A 23,069-nucleotide genomic window follows, 5' to 3' on the forward strand; every position below is an offset into this window, starting at 1 on the left:
TAGATTTAGGCAAAAGCACTGGCTGCAGCATGTGAGGCGTGGCGACAGCCCCAGGGCACAGGCAGACATGCCAGCTCTTCCTTACCGCGATATGGTGCTCCGGGTTTGATTTCGATGGCACTCCTACTCCACGTTTCTTTCTCCACCTGGGACATTCGATCACGAGTCAGCTGGTAGGTCTCATCTGTGGCACAAATGGTTATTTTGTCCTGAATGTTGCCAACACAATCCAGCTGGTTCTGACCCAACCTAAGATAGATGAAAGCAAACATCTTGAGTACTATTGCAATTTATATACTTGCTGGAACTTTCTCCGTTAGAATTATCCTCCTTCTAGACAAGGAAAAGAAGACAAGGAACCTTAAGTTAAAATCAATGTTCTAATTAATATTCCCCTCACTTCCCCAGATCTGACAGCACCCTAAGATCACCCTCACCTTCCCAAGAAATATAGGTTTTTCACATATTATCAGCATTTTAATGCCATCCTCACATCTCTGAAGGCACTCCAAGGCCACCATCACTATCTCGGCAACATACCGCAAAATGTCACCTTCGCTCTACTAAAAACGTCTGGCTTTATCCCATACTACAATTTTTCATCCAGTAGCAGCACCTTCCTAAGCAAGAAGAGCTCACAGGTACTGAAAGCACTCCGATGTTAAACGCCATGACCCAAGTGCTCTATGAAGGAGAGATGAAATACTAAGTAGGACTCCTGTATCTGAAAGCCACCTTTTCTTGACTTGGCCTGGGACCGCAGAACTTGGAGGTCTTCTGAAACTTTCTGGAACAGCCTGCTTTAGGCAACTCGTCAACAGAAATGTGCATGAGCAGGGTAGTCCCAAGATAGAACCTCCCAGTAATGCATAGAAAGAAACTGGAATAGAAGAGTGGTGGGAAGCTCATGGAGACCTCATATATTAAATGCCCAAAAGTTAGGCTAATGAAAGCTTATAATGGCGTAAGCTTGTCTTTATTTATAATCATCGGTCTCGATGAGCACATTTGAGAGGGCGCCATATAAAGTATAGCTGCCCCAATTATGCACTTAGAGTCAATTGTACTATGATAGTACAATTGACTCTAAGTGCATAATTGGGGCAGCTATACTTTATATGGCGCCCTCTCAAATGTGCTCATCGAGACCGATGATTATAAATAAAGACAAGCTTACGCCATTATAAGCTTTCATTAGCCTAACTTTTGGGCATTTAATATATGAGGTCTCCATGAGCTTCCCACCGCTCTTCTATTTCAGGAATCATTTATAAATTGTTGATGTCATTTATTTCCTGATATTTGTGGATCCATTCATATTTGTATAGAAAGAAACTGGGGCATAGCAGAGAACCGCAGAGCCCTTAATATCATGTCTTATGTGAGGATCTTTAGCATCTATCCTACCATGCCTCACCTCTAGCTTCCCCTTCGACCTCCTTTGACAACCCAAAGCTGGCGCTTAGCAAGGCTTTACCTAGATATCCCCTGCCGGACGCAGTCGAAGCTGGACTGTGGCTTATCCTTACTCTCCCGCGAGAGGTAGAAGGCAAAGATACGAACCCCGTCTTCAGAGGTGGTGCTTGCAGAGGGAATTTTGATGTACTACAGAGAAAAGGGAGAGTATCCATGAGTTCAATAAAAGGAGAAGACAGCAATGGGTCATGACAGTACAAGATGGGTTTAGTGGAGACAGCCCTGGAGGTAGGAGGGTAACGCTAACGCCTGGATATGGTCTGGACACCTTTGGCCGTAGACAAGCAGTAGAATGAAACGCAGTTCTGATGAGAGAATGTTCTAGACCCCAGGGACTGCACCTGAATTATCCAGGGGCAGGGATAAGGAGGCAAGGGACCCCACTGGCCCATTCTTTAGGAATGGAAACTGCACTTTTCTCTAAAATAAAAATACTTTAGAGAAAAGTCCCAACCTCAGCCACCTGCCCTTCCAAGCTCCATAGCTGCTGATGCTGTAGGGGGGGCAGAAAATTGGCCAAGCTATGGCCTTGGTAGCCCACCCCATGCCACTGTTAGCATGTGGTTTTCAGCTCCTGTGATTCTGTTCTGGGTACAAAGTTTTGAATTGGATCAGTGCCTTAACATTCTTGGTGTTTCCTGCTAATGAACGTAATAGCATTTCCAACAATGTTCCTTCAAAATTGCAAGTGACATCTCCTCAGTGTCAACTGCACTAGTTCTTCAATGCCACAAAGGCTAATGTGTGAATCTCTCTTCTCGACAAAAGGTTCAGCACAGGTGGGAGACCCAAAAGAGCAACTGGATCATTTAAACTGGGAATAAAACATCACAATGAAATAGAGCTACTCTATACTAGACAATATCTCCCGTTTAAAAGCAGGATTCTGACCTACCCATTTGTAGCAATTAACATTTCAATCATCATTTGCTGCTTTGATGTCATCTGTTTTATGAACATTTTTGTATGTTAACGGTGGGATTTTTCTGAAGGCATTTCAAGTTTTTATTTTAGTTTGATTGTTATCGTAACGCTTTGCATACATACACAGATTATTTATTTTAATAAATGTATACACTGCAAATCAAAAATTCTTACTATCCCCCATACTGTGAAGTTGGCACCACTCCCTCCCATGTATTTCTTTTCCTCGCCATTTATTGGCGCGTATGCACGTCGGGTTTCTGGTGACTGAGGGCACTAAACCAAGGATTTGGTAACATCGCCCGCCATTCCATGAACCTCAGTTCTGAATGCTGGATCTCTTTATAAAATCTCCATTCTCTGTCATGGTCACAAGATCATGGTCACAGCACAGGGACAACCAAACGCCAAATAAAGCTTGGAAGAGGTGAACCGTAAGCAGGCAATTGTGAATTTTGCTATCTACACAAATCTTGGTTACATGCTTTACTTCTCCAGCTCAGTTCCACTGGGTTCCTTCCTTTTTAAAGTGCACGATCCCAGGGGACTCTTCTGTTTACTGATTAAGGGCCCCAGAAGCTCAGCTGCCTAATTGTCGGGTTATCAGGGGCTTCAGCTGGATGGGCTCTCCTGAGACTGCAGGTCATTTTTAGTTCCTCCAAGTCACCTCGTTTTCACCTGAGCACACTCGCTCACTTAACCTGAACACTCGCTTTCTACACACGGAGTAGAGAGGAAGGAAAGGTAGGGAGCCACAGCTGGCTGCACAGTCCAACGTGTGCTTGTGCCAGCCACACAGAAAACAGCACAAAGCAGCTACGAATCACCTTCACAAGCCGCACCACAACAGGAAGAGTTATTTTAGATCCCCACCTTTCACCCGCTCTAGACTTCCACAGACCCCAGCCAGAAATGAACCAAGGGACCATCCTCAGGGTAGGAGAGCGAAGCCTGTGAATGGGGTCAGCAGCAGAGCCACCACGGCCACGCCGTTTGTAAAACCACCGGAAAACAAAAGATTTTACAACAGACTCACATAGAAGAGGGGCAGAATCAAAAGCAAACCATACAAAAGAAACAAGCAGTTGGCATTGTTGATTCACTGTTTGTATCTATCTTATATTATTATTATTTACTATGTATGTGGAGTCTGTTACCTGCCCAGAACAGGATGTATTGGATGTGTGGGCTGTAAGCATTTTTTATTCTGACATTCCTTTCACCCAGCAATGTCCTCCTGCTCAATAGGAACGAGGTCTAGGATCCTGGTACCACGAGCTCTCATTCCCAATTTCAGGAGAGATTTGCATACAACTGAGGCAATGCGCAGGCACATCTCATGCATATTCATATTCACTGGGGAGATCCTGAAAACCCCACCCATTTGTGGTCCTCCAGGACTGGAAGCGAGTACCACTGCTCCAACAAAAGGGCTACGTCAAGAATGACCAAAAAAATCCCTTTCCAGATTGTGGATCACAAAAGAGGAAATTTGAAAAAAGAGGGAGCCGATAGGCAAGATGGGCATTCGCTGGTCTTTGAGGGAGTTGAAAACTGAACTGTAAGAAATCAGTCAGATGCGAAAGGCTGAAGGACTCCAGCTTGCAGGGGAGATATGACACAGGTCTATAAAATAAGGAAACATTAAAACTGGTTGTTTTTCTTTCAAAAAGTACAAAGACAGGGGGGGGGGGGGGGGGGAACACAATGAAGTTAAAACTAATGAGAGAGTATTTTTTTTACTCAGGGCATAATTAAGCTCTGGAATTCGTTGCCAGAGGATGTGGTGAAAGCTATTAGTGCAGCTGCATTTAAAAAAGATTTGGATGAGTTCCGTTCCTGGAGGAAAAGTCCATAAACCATTATTAAGGTGGACCTAGGGAAACCCACTCCTTATCCCTGGGATAAGCAGCTTGGAATCTGTCTACCCTCTTTGGATCCTGCCAAGTACTTGTGACCTGGATTGGCCACTGTTGGAAACAGGATGCTGGGCTTGATGGACCTATGGGTCTGACCCAGTATGGCAGGTTCTTATGTTCCTAACTGCGGTTCTGGCTGCCTGAGAATGCCAGCGCATGATGCCAATTCTCCTGCACCTTTAGCAGGGCATCACTTCACATTCCTCACCCAAGTCCTGCACTCCCAAACCTATTTGGCTTTGTGACTCTCAGGTATCTGATGGCCAATTAGTGATGAAAGCGGTGAAGATCAAAGGGTGCAATGGACCCTTCTGCTTCATTAAAACCCCTACTGCTTCATTAAAACCCTAAACAATTGTGATTTTTACCTTGGTGATTTTACACCAGCAATTATTTTCTGTCTTAAAGGGCCTCCATTTTCAGAGATAAATGGCTATGTAAGTTATCCGGCTAACTTACACACCCAGATACTGTTTGTTTAATAAAGTCAGCCGGATAACTTTTGTGGCTAACTTCTCCATTGGAAAGAAATCAGTAGAACTAGGGGTCATTAAATGAAACTCCAGGGAGGATGACTCAGAACCAACATCAGGAAATATTTCTTCATGGAGAGGGTGGTGGATGCCTGGCATGCCCTTCCGGACAAGGTGGTGAAGACAAAAAACGGTGAAAGATTTCAAAGGGGCATGGGATAAACACTGTGGATCCCTAAAGGCTAGAGGATGAAAATAAAAAGTGCATGGGGGTAACTTGCTGGTGCGGCGCTTACTACCCTTAACCAATAAGCCTTCAAACTGTTGATGCAACTCATTATTGCTCTCTGCTTTAACGGCAGGGGGGGAAAGAGGAAAAGGGGAGTTAGTTTCAGACAGCAACCAACAGGGACACTGAATTTTATGGTCTGGGAAAACAAATAAGCACGGGGGTAACTTGCTGATGCAGCTGTTACTACTCTTAACTAATAAGCCTGATACTTGTGATGCAACTCCAACATTGCTCTCTGCTTCAATGGAGAGAGGTAATAGATAAATGGACTCAGACAGCAAACAACATGGGCCCTGACTTTGATGGTTTTGGAAACTAAGTAAGGGGGTAACAAATGGATGGCAGATGCCACCCCCTGATGATACCATTATAGGGGAGACCTGTATGGCGCGGCTGGTGCTACTATAAGCTTGCTGGGCAGACTGGATGGACCATTTGGTCCTTTTCTGTCGTCATTTCTATGTTTAGATCTGCTATTGAGCACTGCGCTCAGCTTCCTGCACAAGCAGCAAAGTCCACGCCAAGAACCGGCTACCGGACCAACGCACACCTCAGAGATCTCAGAAATTGCTTCAGGAATTCTCAACTGGGGGAGGGACCTTTAGGTATCACCACAGGAAAGCGGGGCTCAATCTTTTCTCCAATTTAGAATTTCTCCTTCCAAAAAGTACAGCAATCCCCATAGGGAGAGGTACGACCACCATATGCTGGAGATAGAGAATACTGGATGGCTGAGGTTAAGGCAGGGGTATGTGTACTGCGACGTCAGCTTTGCAGCCTTACTCTGTCTCTCCATCTGCTGGCAGGGGAGCATAACCCATTGGTCCTGAGTCCATCTGGCTACACGCTATGAAACTTCTCTTTCACTTTTTGTGTTTTACATGTATATATGTATTTTGTGTTCAACATGTTTATATGTATGTAATTTCTTTGATATATTTGTCTTATTTTTTTATATACACTTCTGTTGACATTTCATGTGTTTCACACATCACATTTCTGTATTATTTTTTTCAGTTTTTGAATTGTTGGCATTAAGCAATTGATTCATATGAGATACTCTTTTACATTTATACTTTTGGCATGCTTTCTGGCCATTTAATCTCTGATGCCGTAACTTCCGCTTTTGATGTACCATTCAATACTAGTGAAGGCACTACTGCTCGGGCAAGTGCATCTGTCTCTTTGCTGTATTGGGTAACTCTCTTCTAGTATATTTTGTTGATTTGCCTCACCAGGTTCACCTACAATTTTAAGTTTCTGTGTTTCTTTGTAGCCTTTGGTCCCTCCTGACGCAGCTTGCTGAAACACAGTTCCGTATCGGGGGGACAGTGCAAGACTTACGTAAAACCGCACCGCCATCCTGAAATTGCTCAATAAAATCCTGCCATTTGCTGGCCCATCCCTCTTGATTGCTCCTGGAAATTCCGATATGGACGTTGGTGTTCCACCACTTCTGATCCGCTGAACGAAGCCAGATTTTCAGCGGCCGCTGCTAGATGGATAAATTGCTACTTTTCCGGCTGAGTAGCGCTGAATATAGACCTCCTTGTGTCTGTTGTGCAAAGCATCCAAGGGGCATTATTCACGTTCTTCAGGTGGCTGACAGATTCCTCATCCTGTGTATAGCACTCATACACAAAGGTCCTGACTCTGTTTGAAAAATAAGATCTAAAATCCCATAGATGCAGCAGGGGATTGGGACTGGCTCGGTTTGTCCCTGGGGTACAAAGCTATCTGGCCATCTTCTTCAAAAGCCGTTTATTGCGCCAGCAACGTGGCTCTGCAGCTTGCCCACGGACAGGCTGGTAAACCCCATCACTGCTCAAGCTGCTGCAGGGCCACACTGCTTTATTCACCGACGTCCAGACAGCAGCTGCTCTTTACTTCCCATCCCCTCACAGACGGATATGGTCAGCCACCACCTGAACAGACTTCACTCCTCCCTCGTGCCGCGACGGATCTGAACTCCGTGTACACCTGGGTCTGTGCACACCTCCCTGGCACCTTCCCCGGCGCACTGTTTGCTTTCTACGCTTCCCTGACCCTTCCCAGGGGTGGAAGGAGAACAGTACAGAAAGTCTAAAGTGTGAGGGACACCATGCAAGGCTGTGTGCCCAGAGCTGGGGATATGGCTGAGAGATTGTTACTACTACTACTACTATCTCTGCTATAGGAACTGGACAGCCAGATAAACAGCAGGATCTAGACCTTTAGACTGCCTTTTTGGCACAGTCAACACCTCTCCAGCAGCAGCTTTCTACCTTGTATAAGAATCCGTTTTGAAAACACTCCCTTATAGGGCACCTTGCAAGTCTTTCCCCAATAGGCTGGAGTGCAGATTCTCTAGCACAGCTGCTGCAAGCCAGATACATTTTTAAAGGTCATCTAAAGTAATTTTGAAAGCAATTAGTTTGTTTTAGAATAGCAAATAATTACCTGCCGGCTGGTAGCTCCTTTGTGGACATGTGGGAATTTGGATTGCGACACCCAGATTACAACAGCTGATTCTTTCCTGCTCACTCTTCCTGATTCCTCTGCTTCTGAAACCTGAGAGTCACAGGGACTGGCTCTCCCCATTCTGAAGGATCCTCCGATTTCTGGAGAACGGCCCCAGCATTTCACAGTCCTCCAGCAATTGTCGTCAAGTGCGTGCTTTGCAGTCCAACGTGATCCTTTGGCCTAGAATACGCCTCACACTGCAGCAACAGCAGCAGGGCCTCGGCACCTGCTGGGCACCAGCCTGGGACGCTGGCAAGCTCACGGGGTTACCAGCTTTACCACGAAATATGCAAAACCAAAATTAAACAAACATCAGTGCTGCCAGCAATGGAAAATTTCAAGAATCTGAGATGTCCCCATTGCAGGCATGGAAATGTAGCTCTGCTTTGCTCGGGGAAAGCAAAACCACACCTCCCTGCATGCAACAAGGAAAAAGAACAAAATAAAAGCCAGGACTGGGATCAGTCTTGTCTTGTTCAGGGTAACCTGGCTTAGCTGGCAACCTTAGCGCCCAGATGTAAAGGGGATGTCCTTGATACTTGTCACGCTGAACAGCTAGGCTAGCTCAAGATGCTCTCCAGTGTTAGGAATTACCTGAGAGGGGAAATCACTCTATGGTTTTTAGTTACCTTCCTAAAGGGCTTCCTTTTAAATAGTTTTACTACATTTTTTGCTAATTTTATGAATTTCCAATAATGCCAGATGTGTCTCTCATGCAGGCTTCAGTTCCGCATTTCTGTGCCCAATGCTGCAGTTTCCAGTTGTGCAGATGTTTGCATGCAAGGCACATCTGGCACGCATTCTGGAGGTAATGTTTAAACTTCCCACATATGGGCAGCGTCTGCCGGTACTTTTTTCTTTTTAACCACCACACTTTACACTTTTTTTTCACACTGAAAGTACGCACATACATCCAAACCTTGCAAACAAAAACACACCTTTTCACACGGTGGGCAAAAGTGGGCACATGGAAGTCCTATGCACACATTTGTAGATGCACAGAGGGCAGGCAATTTTCTAAAATCCCATCTCCATAGGTAAATTCCTCTTTTACCCATGGAAATGGCTTTGAAATTGACCTTGTGTGTGTGCAAACTGAGAATATGTGCAGAACATTGCATGGCCAAGCGCTGGAGCAGCACATATTCAGTGGGCAGACTTATTTGCCATCATCTACTATTTACGATACGGATGCCTATACAGCTGCCAGTTGGGTGCACAGCTGAGACTGGAGGCATCGCTGCAGCACAAAATCTCCAACCTTTCCACTCCTTGGTAAGAACCTATAGAATGTGCTTTCTTTCTGTTTAAACTGACTCCCTAAATATCTGCCCTGGCATTTTCACTCACCTCAATGCCCCCTTGGCCCTCATCATCTTAACCAAGTTATTCACCTCTTGACGCGTTCAAAGCCGTCACCCTCTGAAGCATTAATCCAACTGTGGAAAGCCATGAGATCTCCGAAATGGGCCTCAGCTGGGTGCAGAAACCAGCTGTATGCAAAAGCAAGCTGGTCCCGAAGCTCTGCCAGAGCTGACCTCTGTTAATTGACAATTCGATCAGGTTTGGGGTTTTTTTTTTTTTTGGTTTTTTTTTTTAAACAGCTTAGAAAGACGGAGGCTCAGGCATATTGAGAGAGTTGATGGTTGATTCGTGTTCTTCCCCCTCGGGTACAGAGGCATCTGATGAGGACGAGTGCTTGCTTTTGTGTGTCCAAGAGCTATGCACAATTCTAACTGCTGAATTAGTCCTAGAAAAAAAACATTCTTTGCAGGTCGTGGCATCATTAATTGGGACGTCATGAAGATTACATAAATTTGTTCCTGGACATGAGCTTTTAAGACCATATTAAAACCTTTTTCATAGGTATCACTCTTATGTCAGCCCAATAAAAAGGTATTAGAACATGGCCCGGTCTGAATTTCTGGAACATTTGGATAAGAAATTCACCCAAGGTGGAGTACAACATATTAGTGTGGTAAAATACAACAACCTTATAGGTGTAGCAACTTTATTCTAATTTGAAGGAGAAGTTGGAGAATAAGGACCAAACAGGACTAAACTTAAAAGTACATAACATATCTCATACAACATCTCAGTAAAATATACAACATCTCAGCAAGATAGGTTGTACCAGCAACAGATGTATTTGTATAGAAGAACTGAATTTGGATGCCGGCTCCATACATGTGCATGCATGGCAGATTACAAGTTTACCTCCCCTTGCACATCTGCATGTTGGATGCTTCTATGTAAGCTGTCCATTTGGACAAGAGCTCTCCAAGGAAAATCCATGTAATGGTAGCTACTGTGGGGCCAGTGTATTCAAGAGCCTTAATGTGTATTAAATGCCTGCATTATCAATTGCAAGCAGATAACGCTTGTAAACTAGCTTGTGTTAGTATTAATGTGAAATATACCACCAATGAGGGAATGAGATGCAAAACAGCTCATTACCTATGAGCACAGTGAAAATTTCTATGGGTTAGAACATGCAAAATGTAATGTAGATGCACTAGCACTACAAACTACACCTTCTTTTGTGTTACCGTCCACTTTTACCACCTGCCTCATCTGCAGATCAACATTGGCCATTAATATTCATGTAAAAAAAACAACACATGTCTACACTGATTAAACAGCTGATTTTAATGCACTTCAGTATATTTTCCCGAAGGTTTGATAAGCAAAGATGTGTGACCGGTTGGATAGATCCCTATAGAATAGGAGTCAAGAAGCCCCTGAAGCAGGCATTGCATGCCAAAACACCGTCAGTGTCGGGAAATAGCAGCAGGCTTGCCTTTCTTGGTGGTGTTGCTGGATTTCAGCTTTTTAAAATCTAAGTATTTCTGCACTGATCACTTTGTTTTACTTGCAAGAAAATACAGACACACACACACACACAAAAGATTGTGCTCTTTAAGAAATTCCTATATGGTACCAGCTGCATTCAATCACTAGCAAAGGCTGCTGCTCACAGACTCAAGTTGCAGTCTGTATGAGACCATTTGATTGGCATTATTGGTTATTTGTACTTCCTGACTGCACCAGAGCTCTTTTGATTATATTCTAATTCTTTCACCCATTGTATGTAAGGAAAGCAACTCAACATTTTTAGCCAAACATATTATGCATTTATCCCACAGATATAAATTGGAGAAAAACAAACATTGATTGGATTAGTACTTCAGCCCCTTAATCCTTAAAATGTCCTTATTCTGGAGATTTCCTGCAAAGCCCCATTATTTTGACCCTCCCCCTCCTCGCCCCCCCACTACCAGGGAGCCACCAGTTGGGAGAAGATTAAAGGACAGAAAACAGCCCAAAAGTGTGACTGTTTGAGCCAGAAAGCTCTATCTGAGGGGTTTAGCTGTACCACAGCCGAGCAGCAGGACCCTGAGAAAAAGAAACAGAAACGAGGCATTTAAAAACCCCACCCTGAGCAGAGGGCAAATAAGCATACAGCGGAAAAACAATCTGTTCTGACAGGCTGGGACAGTATCGCCCCCTCCTTCAAGGTCTGAGGCCCAGCTGTTCCGGGCCTGCAGCTCACACACATGCAAGCCTTGGAAAAGGTGTGTGGGAAGGAAAAGTATTCCCAGGCTCCGCGGCAGAGCGTGGCCCTGTTGCCTGGATGTGCGGATCACGATGCAAGCCCATCCCTTCAACAGAATCATTTTTGCACCGTAGGCCCACATTTTCCATTCATGTTCAAGGCTGCTTACAGCATTATTAGTGTTCGGGTTACAAAACGTCCTTGCCCAAAGAGCTTACAACCTGATTCCTGAAACAAGAGGACACAAAGTGACTTGCCCAAGGTCACAAGGACTGTTGGGGCAGGACGGAAGATTTGAGCCCTGGTTCTCACCCCCTGGCTCTAACCATATGCATCAGTGTTGCAGGTTCTGTTTGTGAAGTCTGCACAGACATTTTTTTTTTCCTTCTGTTTGTGAGAGTGCATGGGATTGTACACACGGTTTATCTGGGTGCACACACGTATGTGTGTGTAAAATAGTGCATGGGAGTGTACACAAGCAGAAGAAGCCCATAAGCCTCGCTCTCTGCAATACAAATAGGATTCTTGTGTGTGCGTCTCCACGTGGATCTGTATGGACCAGCCCTGCTTTAATCTCCTAATCAAGGAGAGCTTCAGTTGTCAAGGCTGCAAATGAGGCATTCAGGCCTGGGCAGGATCCATGCTCAGGGCTCTTACACCATCCTGATCGCTATAACAAGTGTACAAGCTACTACTTGCAGGCCTGCTCGAGCCACTCCGGGTTGAGTTCCCAAAATGTAAGTGTTGACGAAAACAGTACTTCCGAGAGACGGGGGGGCTCTCACTAATGCAGGGCATGCACAGACAGAGCACAAAGTGCCACTTGGGACTAGGATCCTGAACCGTGTGCTCACTTACATTATGTGCACATGGCTTCCTCTCAGCTGAGATTCTGGATCCTCCTGATTTAAAATTTCCAAGGTCTCTCTGGAACCTTGCCCTCAAAAGCCTCAGGCATTTGACAAAAAAAAGTTAGTGTCCGATTCAATAAAGAGTTTTTTCCACAAGCACCCAAATGGGGAAAAATCCTCTTTGAATACAGCCCTTAATGATAGAAAGTGTAAGCTTTAAAAATGTCTTTAGTCAGCAAAAAATAAAAAAATGCAGAGAGAGAAATAGGATGCGGGAGGAGCACCTTCCTCGGCACTTCCATGCCTCAGAGTGAAACGTTACTGAATACTAAATACTGTACAGAACCACAGGCACCCGCTTCTGTACCCAGGAACAGTTTGGGTAGTGCTTGGCTTTCAGAAGGAAGAGGCCAGCATTGACACCAGTGCCATCTGACCCTGCGACCTTCATGAATCATCTTAACCGGGAAGGAAAAGCCCATAGCCAAAAACGTTGATGCTGAAAACCTGGTAGCAATAGCATGGATCAATCTCACCCCATCAAGCATGCACACCTACAGGGCACAACGCACACTTGCAAATGCACCCGGAGACCTCTCTCCGTGTTCACCAACGTTTGGGTTTAAGCTGGGCGAGAGGGGCGGCTTTGGGGAATGCACAGTCTGTCAAGGCTTCTGGTGCTGCTTGGCTCACTATTGCTTTTGTGTTTACTGTATGTCAGCTGAAATTTTTTTATGATTTTAATGTTTCCTGCCCCGGGCGGGTTTCCTAAGGACAGGATTAAAAACCAAATCAAATACATTGAATTAAATAAAGAAAAATGTTCTTGAGTGCCAGCATTTCAATAAGTCAGTTTGTGCAACCCCATGGTCACCAAATCGCTCCTGCATTAACAAACCTTCCATATAGTTATTTCATCCAGAGCAGGATACAGTTGAAGGATTACATTTATTGTATTTTTTTTTACATTCCCACATTTTTGTTTCCTATGATATATCAAGAAATAAAATAAAATAAAAAACATGCATGCAGTTGCGGGGAGAGAGGGCAGAGTTTTAGGCAAGTAGATGAAAGTTGTTTCTATAGAGGGAATTGTAGCAGGCCAAACTCTACCACGACACCGTGACTAACATTCGCTCTTGCATGAAATGCCGTGGCTGCACTACTGCCAATTATGGACCTCATGTTAACCCCTGGGTGAAAGATGGCACAGCCCTTACACCATTCTAGGCACCGATTCAACATTCAGCAAGGCCAGCACCACCCCCTGCATCATGGTACGTTCAGTACCGTCTCACCCAGGTGAGGCCCTGGTCAGCTTCAGGAATCTCCTTAATGTGTCAAGAAGAGCCAACATAAGAACCTCTGTGCTCAGGGTTTGCCTAAACCCTAACTGAATGGGGATCGAATTTCTGATATTCTTCCACAAGGGCCTTTCTAAGGCTCATTTGTCCAGGGTAGAACGCCACATGTGTTCTTAAAAATAAATGGCCAAGCTTTACATTATTTTCTCAAGGACGCAAAAGTAGCTGGCATAGGCTTGGAGCGGGAAATAAAAGAATGGAGTAGATGAAGCCAAATTCCTGATTCAAACAATTGTCTGGGGATACTTTGCAGTGTGTGTGTGTGCTTTATGTAAGTGGCTTTGAGAGTCTAAAGTCACAGATTCAGATAAGCTAAGATGAAGATCACTGGTGTCAAGTTTAACAAGCTGAGCGGGAAAAAAACTGCAGGAAAGATACTGAGAGGAGTATTTAGATAGCATTAAACAGCTCTACAGAGAATGCAATAAAAATTCTTAACTGGAAGGCTGGTGTTAATAATCAGTCCAAGATATCACATCATAAGAAATTAAGGCTTGCCATACTGGGTCAGACCAAGGGTCTATCAAGCCCAGTCTCCTGTTTCCAACAGTGGCCAACCCAGGTCACAACTCCCTGGCAGGATCCCCAGGGGTAGAGAGATTCCAAGTTCCTTATCCCAAGAATAAGCAGTGGATTTCCGCAACACTACCTTAATAACAGTTAATGGACTTTTCCTCCAGGAACTTGTCCAAAACTTTTTTTTAAACACAGCTATACTAATATCTTTCACCACATCCTCTGGCAACAAATTCTAGAGCTTTATTATGCTTTGAGTAAAAAAATGTATTACCCAGTAACTTCATTGTGCCCCACCTGGTCTTTGCACTTTTTGAAAGAGTAAACAACTGATTGTTTACTCATTCGTTCCACTCATTTTATAGACCTCTATCATATCCCCCCCTCAGCTTGTCTCTTCTCCAAGCTGAAGAGTCCTAACCTCTTTAGCCTTTCTTCATAGGGGAACTGTTCCATCCCTTTTATTGTCTTGGTCGCCCTTCTCTGTACCTTTTCAAGTTCTTCTATACCTTTCTTGAGATGTGGTAACCAGAACGGAGCACAATACTCAAGATGAGATCGCACCATGGAGCGATTCAGAGGCAATATGATATTCTGTGTTCTCTTCTTAATAATCCCTAGCTTTCTAATTTGCTTTCTTGGCTGCTGCTGCACACTCAACAGAACATGTCAACGTATTTTCAATGACACCTAGATCCTCTTCCTGAGCGGTGACTCCCGATTTGGAACCTTGCATTTTATGGCTATAATTTGGATTACTTTTCTCCAAGCACATCACTTTGCACTTGTCTACAATAAATTGAATTTGCCATTTGCATGCCAAATCTCCCACTTTTGCAATTTCTAGCAATCCTCTTGTCATTTGACAACTTTGAATAATTTGTGTCATCAGCAAATTTGATCAACTCATTTGTTCCCATTTCCAGGTCATTTATAAATATATTAAAAAGCATCAGTCCCAGGACAGATTTCTGGGGCACTCCAGTATTCAGCTACCTCCATTGGGAAAATTTACCATTTAGCCCTACTCTCTGTTTTCTCTCTTTTAACCAGTTGGCAATCCACAATAGGACACTGCCCCCATCCCATGACCTTCTAATTTCCTAAGAAGTCTCTCAAGAGGGACTTTGTCAAATGCTTTCTGGAAATCCAAATAGACTATATCATCTGGATCACCTTTATCCACATTTATTTATGCCCTCAAAAAAAAAAATGTAGCAAATTCGTGAGGCAAGGATTTCCCTTGGCTAAATCCATGTTGGCTTTGTCCCATTAAAAACTATACTTATCTATATGTTCAGCAATTTTGTTCTTTATGACATTTTCTACCATTTTGCCTGGCACAGATATCAGACTCACTGGTCTGTAATTTCCTGGATCCCTTTTTAAAAACTGGCATTACATGGGCAACCTCCAGTCTTCAGGTACCATAGATGTTATTGATAGTTTACAAATTTCCAATAGCAAGTCTGCAATTTCATTTCATCTCATTACAACAAACTTAATATCAGTCAGAGTTAGTAATTCAATTTTAGACGTATGGCTGACATTTATTGAAATCATTGATTCCAATATTTCAAATGGCTTGGAGTACATTCTGTTACAGTATCTTCTCCTCCAGGTCACCTTTGTATGTTATGCCCAACAAGAAGTTAGCTTGACTTCCAGCAACCACAGCATCACAGTCAACCAGTAAATAAAGGTGAGGACGATGCACTGATGATAAAGTGACTTAAGTCAACCCATGCCAACACATCGCTGTCTACCAACCTCAGGCATAGAGAGGTAATGTGAAGCCGAATGCTATGACAACAAACATCAGGCTCAGATCATCACCCCATAATCAAAAACGAGGAATTTGTTTTACAAGACCAATAGCACAATGAATCTATGGTTGGATCTTCTGACCTCATGAAATGAGTCAATTTTTCTTTATAAATCTGGGTGTTACAAATAACAGGGCTGATGTGGTCAGCGTCCCTGAAGTCAAAGCCTATCTCCAGTGGATTTTGTTCACTGCGATTCTTAGTGCATAAAGTGATGCAACTGCCGTGTTACTTCACTTGAATTGATGGCATCAGTAGCATGGAATCTATTTAGTGTTTGGGCACTTGCCAGGTACTTGTAGCCTGGATTGTCCACTGTTGGAAACAGGATGCTGGGCTTGATGGACCCTTGGTCTGACCCAGTATGGAAATTTCTTATGTTCTTAACATAAGGTGATCCCTTATTTACAGAGCCAACTTCATGAGTTTGACAAGCTTTCGGGAGGTACGCTCTCCTTCAGTACGAGACTCGGAGCATCTGATCAGATAGAGCTGGGTGGGTTGTTCAATGTTCATCCACACCACTAGCAAAGTTTAGCACAGGGCTCCTAAAAGGATGGAATGATTGGCTATAGTATGTCCTGTACATGTGCCTATTTTTCGAGTCTACTGCTTTCACCCTTGGTCATATCCCCAAGTCTCCTTTATTTTGACCGTGTATTTTTATTTGTAAACTGATTTAGAACTGAAGGTGCACCCGATTACTCAGTGAATATAGAATTAAAGGTTATTAAAGCCAAAAAGCCTATTCTCCTAAATTTATGAGCCATTGGCTATAATCCTAAAGAGCTTTATGCTTTGAATGCCTGAGATGTTTCTATTTCAAAAGGCATCCAGAGATATATTATTGCTCGATCGCTGGCATTGGACTGGCTGAGGGTTCAGTACCATCATCAGTTAAGAAAGCCTTAGTAAGGCCCTCAGGGAAGAATATCAGATACTCTATCCCCATCAGTTAGGGTTAGGCAAATACTGAGCACAGAGGTTCTTATGGTTGCTCTTCTTGACACATTAAGGAGAGGCTTGGTCGGTGGTGCAGGCTGTGTTTTGCTTTCACTTGACATTTCATCAGCTTTCAACACCCTGGATTTGCATGATTCGGCTCCTACATATCCGAGCATTTTCATCAAGTAAGAATGGGCTGCAATCACAGAGGTCACGTGTAAATACTGGCATCCCTCAAGGCTCTGCGTTATCATTCGTGCCGTTTAATATCTATTTGGCACCCATACGCAAGATCTTATCAGCCCTCTGCAATGGATACAAAATCTATTCCGACAATATACAGTTTTTGATTCGTATCCAACTGTTTATCTGATTTATTAGAGATTAAGGTTTATACATTACTTACTAAAAATACTATGGTAACACCCTTTTTTTTCCATTAAATTTAACATTTATATGCCACATTTCCAGGAGCCTAAGGCAGTGTACAATAAGAGAAACAGCCATATAAAAATACAACACACACCTAAAATAAAACAGCAATTGCAACTCTTCTACCCTGAGCCTACACCCCAGTTCATGCTCTGAACATTTACCTGTGTGATCAGGATTGGACTGAGACATATGGGTACTCCAGGCAGGCCAATATTGCATGGGATCGTCTATCAGTAGCATGGGATCTTTTTAGTGTTTGGGTAATTGCCAGGTTCTTGTGGCCTGGATTGGCCTCGGTTGGAAACAGGATGCTGGGCTTGATGGCCCTTGGTCTGACCCAGCATGGCAATTTCTTATGTTCTTAAGATACTGAACAGAACTGGTCCCAACACCGATCCCTGTGGCACGCCACTTAACATGGATCTCTCTTCAGAGCAGGTTCCATTTACCATCCTATCAGTCAACCAGTTTATAATCCATGCCACTACCTTGGCACTCATTTCCAAGCTTCTCATCTTGTTCACAAGCCTCCTATGCAGGATGGTATCAAAAGCTTTGCTAAAATCCAAGTAGATGATGGAAGAGCGCTCTTCCTCGATCCAATTCTTTAGCCACCCAATCAAAAAAAATCAGATGTATCTTACAGGACCTTCCTCTGGGGAATCCAAGCTGCCAACTTACCGGATTGTAGATAGTTCAGTATCCTTTCTTTCAGCAGAGTCTCCATTAATTTTCCCACCACTGAGTTGAGGCTAACCGGCCTGTAGTGTCCAGCCTCCTCTCTGCTACCGCTCTTATGAAGCGACACCACAACCGCTCTTCTCCAATCTCATGGCACCACTCCAGTTTTCCAGGGATCTATTGAACAGGTCATTTAGCGGACCCATCAGGATCTCTCTGAATTCTCTTAATATCCTGGTATGTACCTCATCTGGGCCCCATGGACTTGTCCACTTTCAGTTTTCCTAGCTCTTCCCATACATACTCTTCTGTAAAAAAGGGGTTGTATCTATCCCGTTCCCTTCTAGGGTCTTGTCAACCAGCAACAGTCCTTCTCCAGGGTCTTCTGTAGTGAATTCCAAACTGAAGTATGTGTTTAATATTTCCACCATTTCCTTGTCTTGTTTCGACACATTGCTCCTTGTCACCTTAAATGTTTTGTTACCTCTCTTATCTCTTTGGCAATCCTTTCTTCCACGTGACCTTTTGCTTTTTTGATTTCTCTCTTCTCCCTCAGTGTCACCAGGTAGTGTTCCCTGTATTCCTCTTTTTGGGATCCTTTATACTTCTTGAACGCTGATCTTTTTGCCTTTATTTTTGCAGCCATCTCCTTTGAGAACCAAATTGGTTTCTTTTCCCTTGTACTTTTGTTTACCTTTCTAACATATAGATTTGTTACCTTTGTAATAGTTCCTTTTAATTTAGCCCACCGTTGTTCCACCTCATCCATTGTCTTCCAGTCTTCTAGTTCTTCCTCCAGGTATATCCCCATTTTTTAAATTCAAAACGCATTTCATCTTGTGACTTTTGCATCTTATTTGCAATATCAAATCATTACCATCTGATGATCATTTGTACTCAGCTGGATACCTGTCCAGACATTAGAGACATTATCCCCCACTTGTGAGCACTAAGTCAAGTATTGCACCCTCCCTCAATTGTTCCATTTCCATTTGTTTGAGCAGAGTCCCTTGAAAGGCATCCACTCCTCAGATTCCACAAAAGGGATTCTCCAGTTTAAATCCAGCAGATTAAAATCTCCAACGAACAACACTTCTCCCTTCTTCCCCATCTTTTTGATGTCTCCAATTAGATCTCTGTCCAGCTCTTGCCTGAACTGGAGTCCTGTAGACCACACTGATGTAAACAGAAGCATTTTTTTCTTTAGGATAGCCCATAATGCTTCTTCTCTATCCCATGTCCCTTGCATTTCAATTGCTTGGATATTGTTTCTGATATAAAGTGCTACTCCTCCCCCTTTCCCATCCTCTCTGCCCTTCCTTAATAAGTTACGGTCTGGAATGGCCATATCCCAGTTATGAGACTCTGTGAACCTTGTTTCTGTAACGGCAACGATGTCCAGGTCCACTTCCACCATTACAGCCTGCAGGTCTAGGATTTTATTGTGTTCATAGCTTTCCAGCTTCTCTCCTTCAGGTTACTGCTGTGCTTGGACTGCTTTTCTGCCTTTTCAGCTGACTTTTGTTATTTTCTTCACCCATTTCTTAGAGAAGTCACAGGTGACATTCCAATTTCCTTCTGCCACCCTCATCCTCTAGTTTAAATGCCTTAAGGCACAGGATTTGAATTTCTCTCTTAGGATCCTTTTTCCTGCCACAGACAGATGTACGATATCAATCACAACCTTCTACCCGTTTACAACTGTATTCCAGTGTACCGTCAATGTGTACCACAAAATCAACCCAATCGTACCACTGGTAAATCTATCGACATTCACAGGTCAATGCCAAGTACTATATGTAGGCCTCTCACTCACAGGGTCTGCATAATGCAACAGACTCCTAATTAGGTACAAGGCCACCTTGCTTTAATTATAAATATTTTTGTTAAAGTTTTTCATTTTTTTGTATATTAAAACTGCTCCATATCGATTCTTCAATAATCCTCTTAATTTTCACACTCTGTACTCCAAAGATACGAGAGAAACGATCAGTAGTTATCTCGGCAATTTTGGTCAGTCACCCGACATGCGTGTGTTTCGAACCAACGGTTCTGCTTCAGGGGAATTTTCTTCCGTATCCAATCTCAGAGACGAACTTCTGAACTTCAGTTCCACGAATTTGAGGCCATCTTTGAAAGATTCAAAGATGGACGCGGCGTAAGGGAGCCGCGGCAAGATTAAAAATTGTGGTAATTGAGCCAGGAGAAGAGATATGGAGGCCTCAAATTCGTGGAACTGAAGTTCAGAAGTTCGTCTCTGAGATTGGATACGGAAGAAAATTCCCCTGAAGAAGAACCGTTGGTTCGAAACACGCGCGTGTCGGGTGACTGACCAAAATTGGCAAGATAAGTACTGATCGTTTCTCTCGTATCTTTGGAGTACAGAGTGTGAAAATTAAGAGGATTATTGAAGAATCGATATGGGGCAGTTTTAATATACAAAAAAATAAAAACTTTAACAAAAATATTTATAATTAAAGCAAGGTGGCCTTGTACCTAATTAGGAGTCTGTTGCATTATGCAGACCCTGTGAGTGAGAGGCCTACATATAGTACTTGGCATTGACCTGTGAATGTTGATAGATTTACCAGTGGTACGATTGAGTTGATTTTGTGGTACAGACGTACGCCATCTTTGACATAGAACCTTTTACTGTTCCATACATGGTCCCCGCCCCCAATATATACAAAAATTGTCTTCCTTACACCAAGTTTTGAGTCATGGATTGAAGTTTTCTGTATGGCTTAGCCTCTCCTTCCCCTTTCCATGAACAGGTAACACTTCTGAAAAGGCAATGGTCTTCACCGTGTGACTAATCTGCTTCCCCAGAGTTTGGAAATCTCTCTGTACCGCTTGGATGTTGTTTCTAGCAAGGTCATTGGTTCCGAGTGGGATGATAAAGTCAACTTCCGAGTCTATACTTTCTTCATTGATTGCATTGACTATCTGATTAGCATTTCTACCAGCCAATGATCCCAGAAGGCTTTTAATTATAGTGATGTCACTTGAAAAGCATATACAGCGTGTACGCATTACACAATCACTTCTGGGGTAGCTGCAAAGGTGATTTTCTTGACCCGGGAGCTTTATAAACTGTGGCAGATTCATCTTTCATGAATTTGCCATAGTCCAACATATTTAAGGCACCACCAGCTGACATCCTACCACCCAGGAGGGGGTAGGATGTCAGCACTTCCTGGTTGCTGATCCACAAAATCAGCAGCCAGGAAGTTTCAGCAACTGGCCCATGAGTTTCCACAATGCCTGCAGCCCGGAGATGGGACAGTTGTCCACCACTCTCCTGTCCCATGTGGCAGCTGGCGAAGCTCCTTTCCCCCCCCCCCCCCCCAGCCACCAAAGGAGGAGGCCACTACCCACCCAACCTTATGAGAAGATAGACCTGGAAAAGGGTGGGGGGAAGAGGAGGAAGAAGGTGGTCTGGGCCAGGCAGGGGAGGGAAAGAGTCAGCACAGATCCCACTCCTCCCCCAACCTGGTTCCTTTTTTCATTGTATGGCTAATCATGCACCCTGGCCTGCAGGTTTGTTTTCGGAGCTACACTGGTTTTCTGAGGAGAAGTTAACGTCACAGAGGCACTGATGTAAAAAATGCGTGCTGAGCTGCAATGAACATTTTCATTATTCACATGCTAAAAAAAGATTTAAGTCCTGATGCAGTAAGCTAATGATATGCTAATGCATCGGGAGTTTTAAAAATAAAAAGCATGCTAACCTAAAACTGTGTGCACAGAAATATGCTTAGGAGGCATAAACCATGTTTTCTGCACAAATTATATTTTCTGGGCTGAAAGCACGATTTGAGCACAGAGCAAGCTCTCTGTGCGTAAAACATGATTCATGACATTTTCTAGAGGGGTAGATGGTGGGGAGATTTCAGAGGGCAATGACTGTGTTCTGAGCATAGTGACCCCATTCTGCCAGTTCTATTGCTCAACTGTGAAGCAGGGAGGAAAAAGGTGGAAAAACGTAATGTCCACGTTTAATGCCTTTTCAGTGAGAATTGCTCAATGTGTTAATGTCCAGATGCTGCTGAATTTGTAACATGCTGTGTTTTGCTGTATTGGACAAATAAATGCGATAATGTTTTATGCACACGAATGCAGAGTACCGAACCCCTTACATCACAGATTTCAGGCTCAGCCTCACAGACTAACACCGACCTGAGAAACCTTACTCCACCTCTGACCAGGAGTTCAGTTCCCAGCATTAACTAAACATGAGCTAAGCCTCCACACCTCTGCACAGAGTAACAGCTAATGCCTTGCATGCAGCAGGGCTAATTTGGGTGCAGTGTTACTCACGTTTGTGCACCATACTCCTCCTTAAATTGGGAGTATAAAGTTGTGCGTGCAAAATCGTATGCACAGCTATGCATTAAAATGTGATCACAGCCAAGCGCACCTTGACCTCATTACATTGGCCTAAGCATGAGTGAAAAGGTGAGTGCGGAGCCCAAAAGCTTAGACTCTCACTCCCGTGCTCTCTCATAATTAAAAAGAGAGGAAGGAGAGAGACTGGGGGAAAAAAAACCAAAAACATGCACAAGCACTTGAGATTTTTCAGATTCTGAGTCTCGTCTCCTCTTTACTCACCCCCTGGTTGCCCTGGAAGGAGATCACTGGCCACAACAGCTGGGATCCAGACCCCTGAAAAGGGAACAATCAAGAAAGGTAAGGAAGCGCGGACATTAATCCCCGGGCACAACTGCAAAAGCTCCGTTAGGTATCTACCTCCTCCTCCTGCTAGAACCCAAGCTCCCTTTCCTTTTCACAAGTCAATCTAATGGGTCTCACATACGTCCTGGGCCCCGAGTGTTGCAGCACAGATATAGTGGGGAGGGGACGGTCACAGCAGCTTCACCCCCCCCCCCCTCAGGTAAACTGGTTCCTCCTCTTTCTGCCCTGCTCACAGAACTCTCTGCTTCTCTTTCCAGCCAGGGCGGTAAAGGGCCAGGTACTTAGGTCACTACGAAATGCAGATAGGGAAACCGCATTATTACCGTCCAAGCAGAGCGCACCGTGCAAAGCTTTCAAACCCGGGGCCACCGATGAAGCCAGACACGTTAGCAGGGCTCGCAGCAGAATGTCAGACCCCAGACAACAGAAAACAACGAAAGCCAAGCAGCAAAGACGGCCCACGTTGCGCAACTTGAAAAGAAGATGGATTTTTGTGCCTAAGCCCACATAAACCCTTCACAGCAAGCCACCAGCTTTTTCACAGTAGAGGGAAATATATGTTTATGTGGTCGCATGTTTACGCGTCTGCTGTGGGAAGCTGGTACAGCCACACT

At 43.9% G+C, this 23,069-nt stretch overlaps 1 protein-coding gene across 3 annotated transcripts in view; it reads right to left on the bottom strand.

Annotated features, from left to right (window-relative positions):
• Positions 1 to 23,069, bottom strand: part of ELL3 (elongation factor for RNA polymerase II 3) — a 52,854-nt gene that overhangs the window by 26,294 nt on the left and 3,491 nt on the right. For all 3 annotated transcript variants that reach the window (XM_029574999.1, XM_029575000.1, XM_029575001.1), the window contains exons 2-4: positions 22,372 to 22,425; positions 1,478 to 1,605; positions 86 to 249 (exon numbers count right to left, since the gene is read on the bottom strand). In XM_029574999.1, the coding sequence (XP_029430859.1) occupies positions 86 to 249; positions 1,478 to 1,605; positions 22,372 to 22,425 (346 nt within the window). The remainder of the gene's footprint in view (positions 1 to 85; positions 250 to 1,477; positions 1,606 to 22,371; positions 22,426 to 23,069) is intronic.

Source organism: Rhinatrema bivittatum, chromosome 13, assembly GCF_901001135.1.
Source record: "Rhinatrema bivittatum chromosome 13, aRhiBiv1.1, whole genome shotgun sequence".
NCBI classification, from domain to species: domain Eukaryota; kingdom Metazoa; phylum Chordata; class Amphibia; order Gymnophiona; family Rhinatrematidae; genus Rhinatrema; species Rhinatrema bivittatum.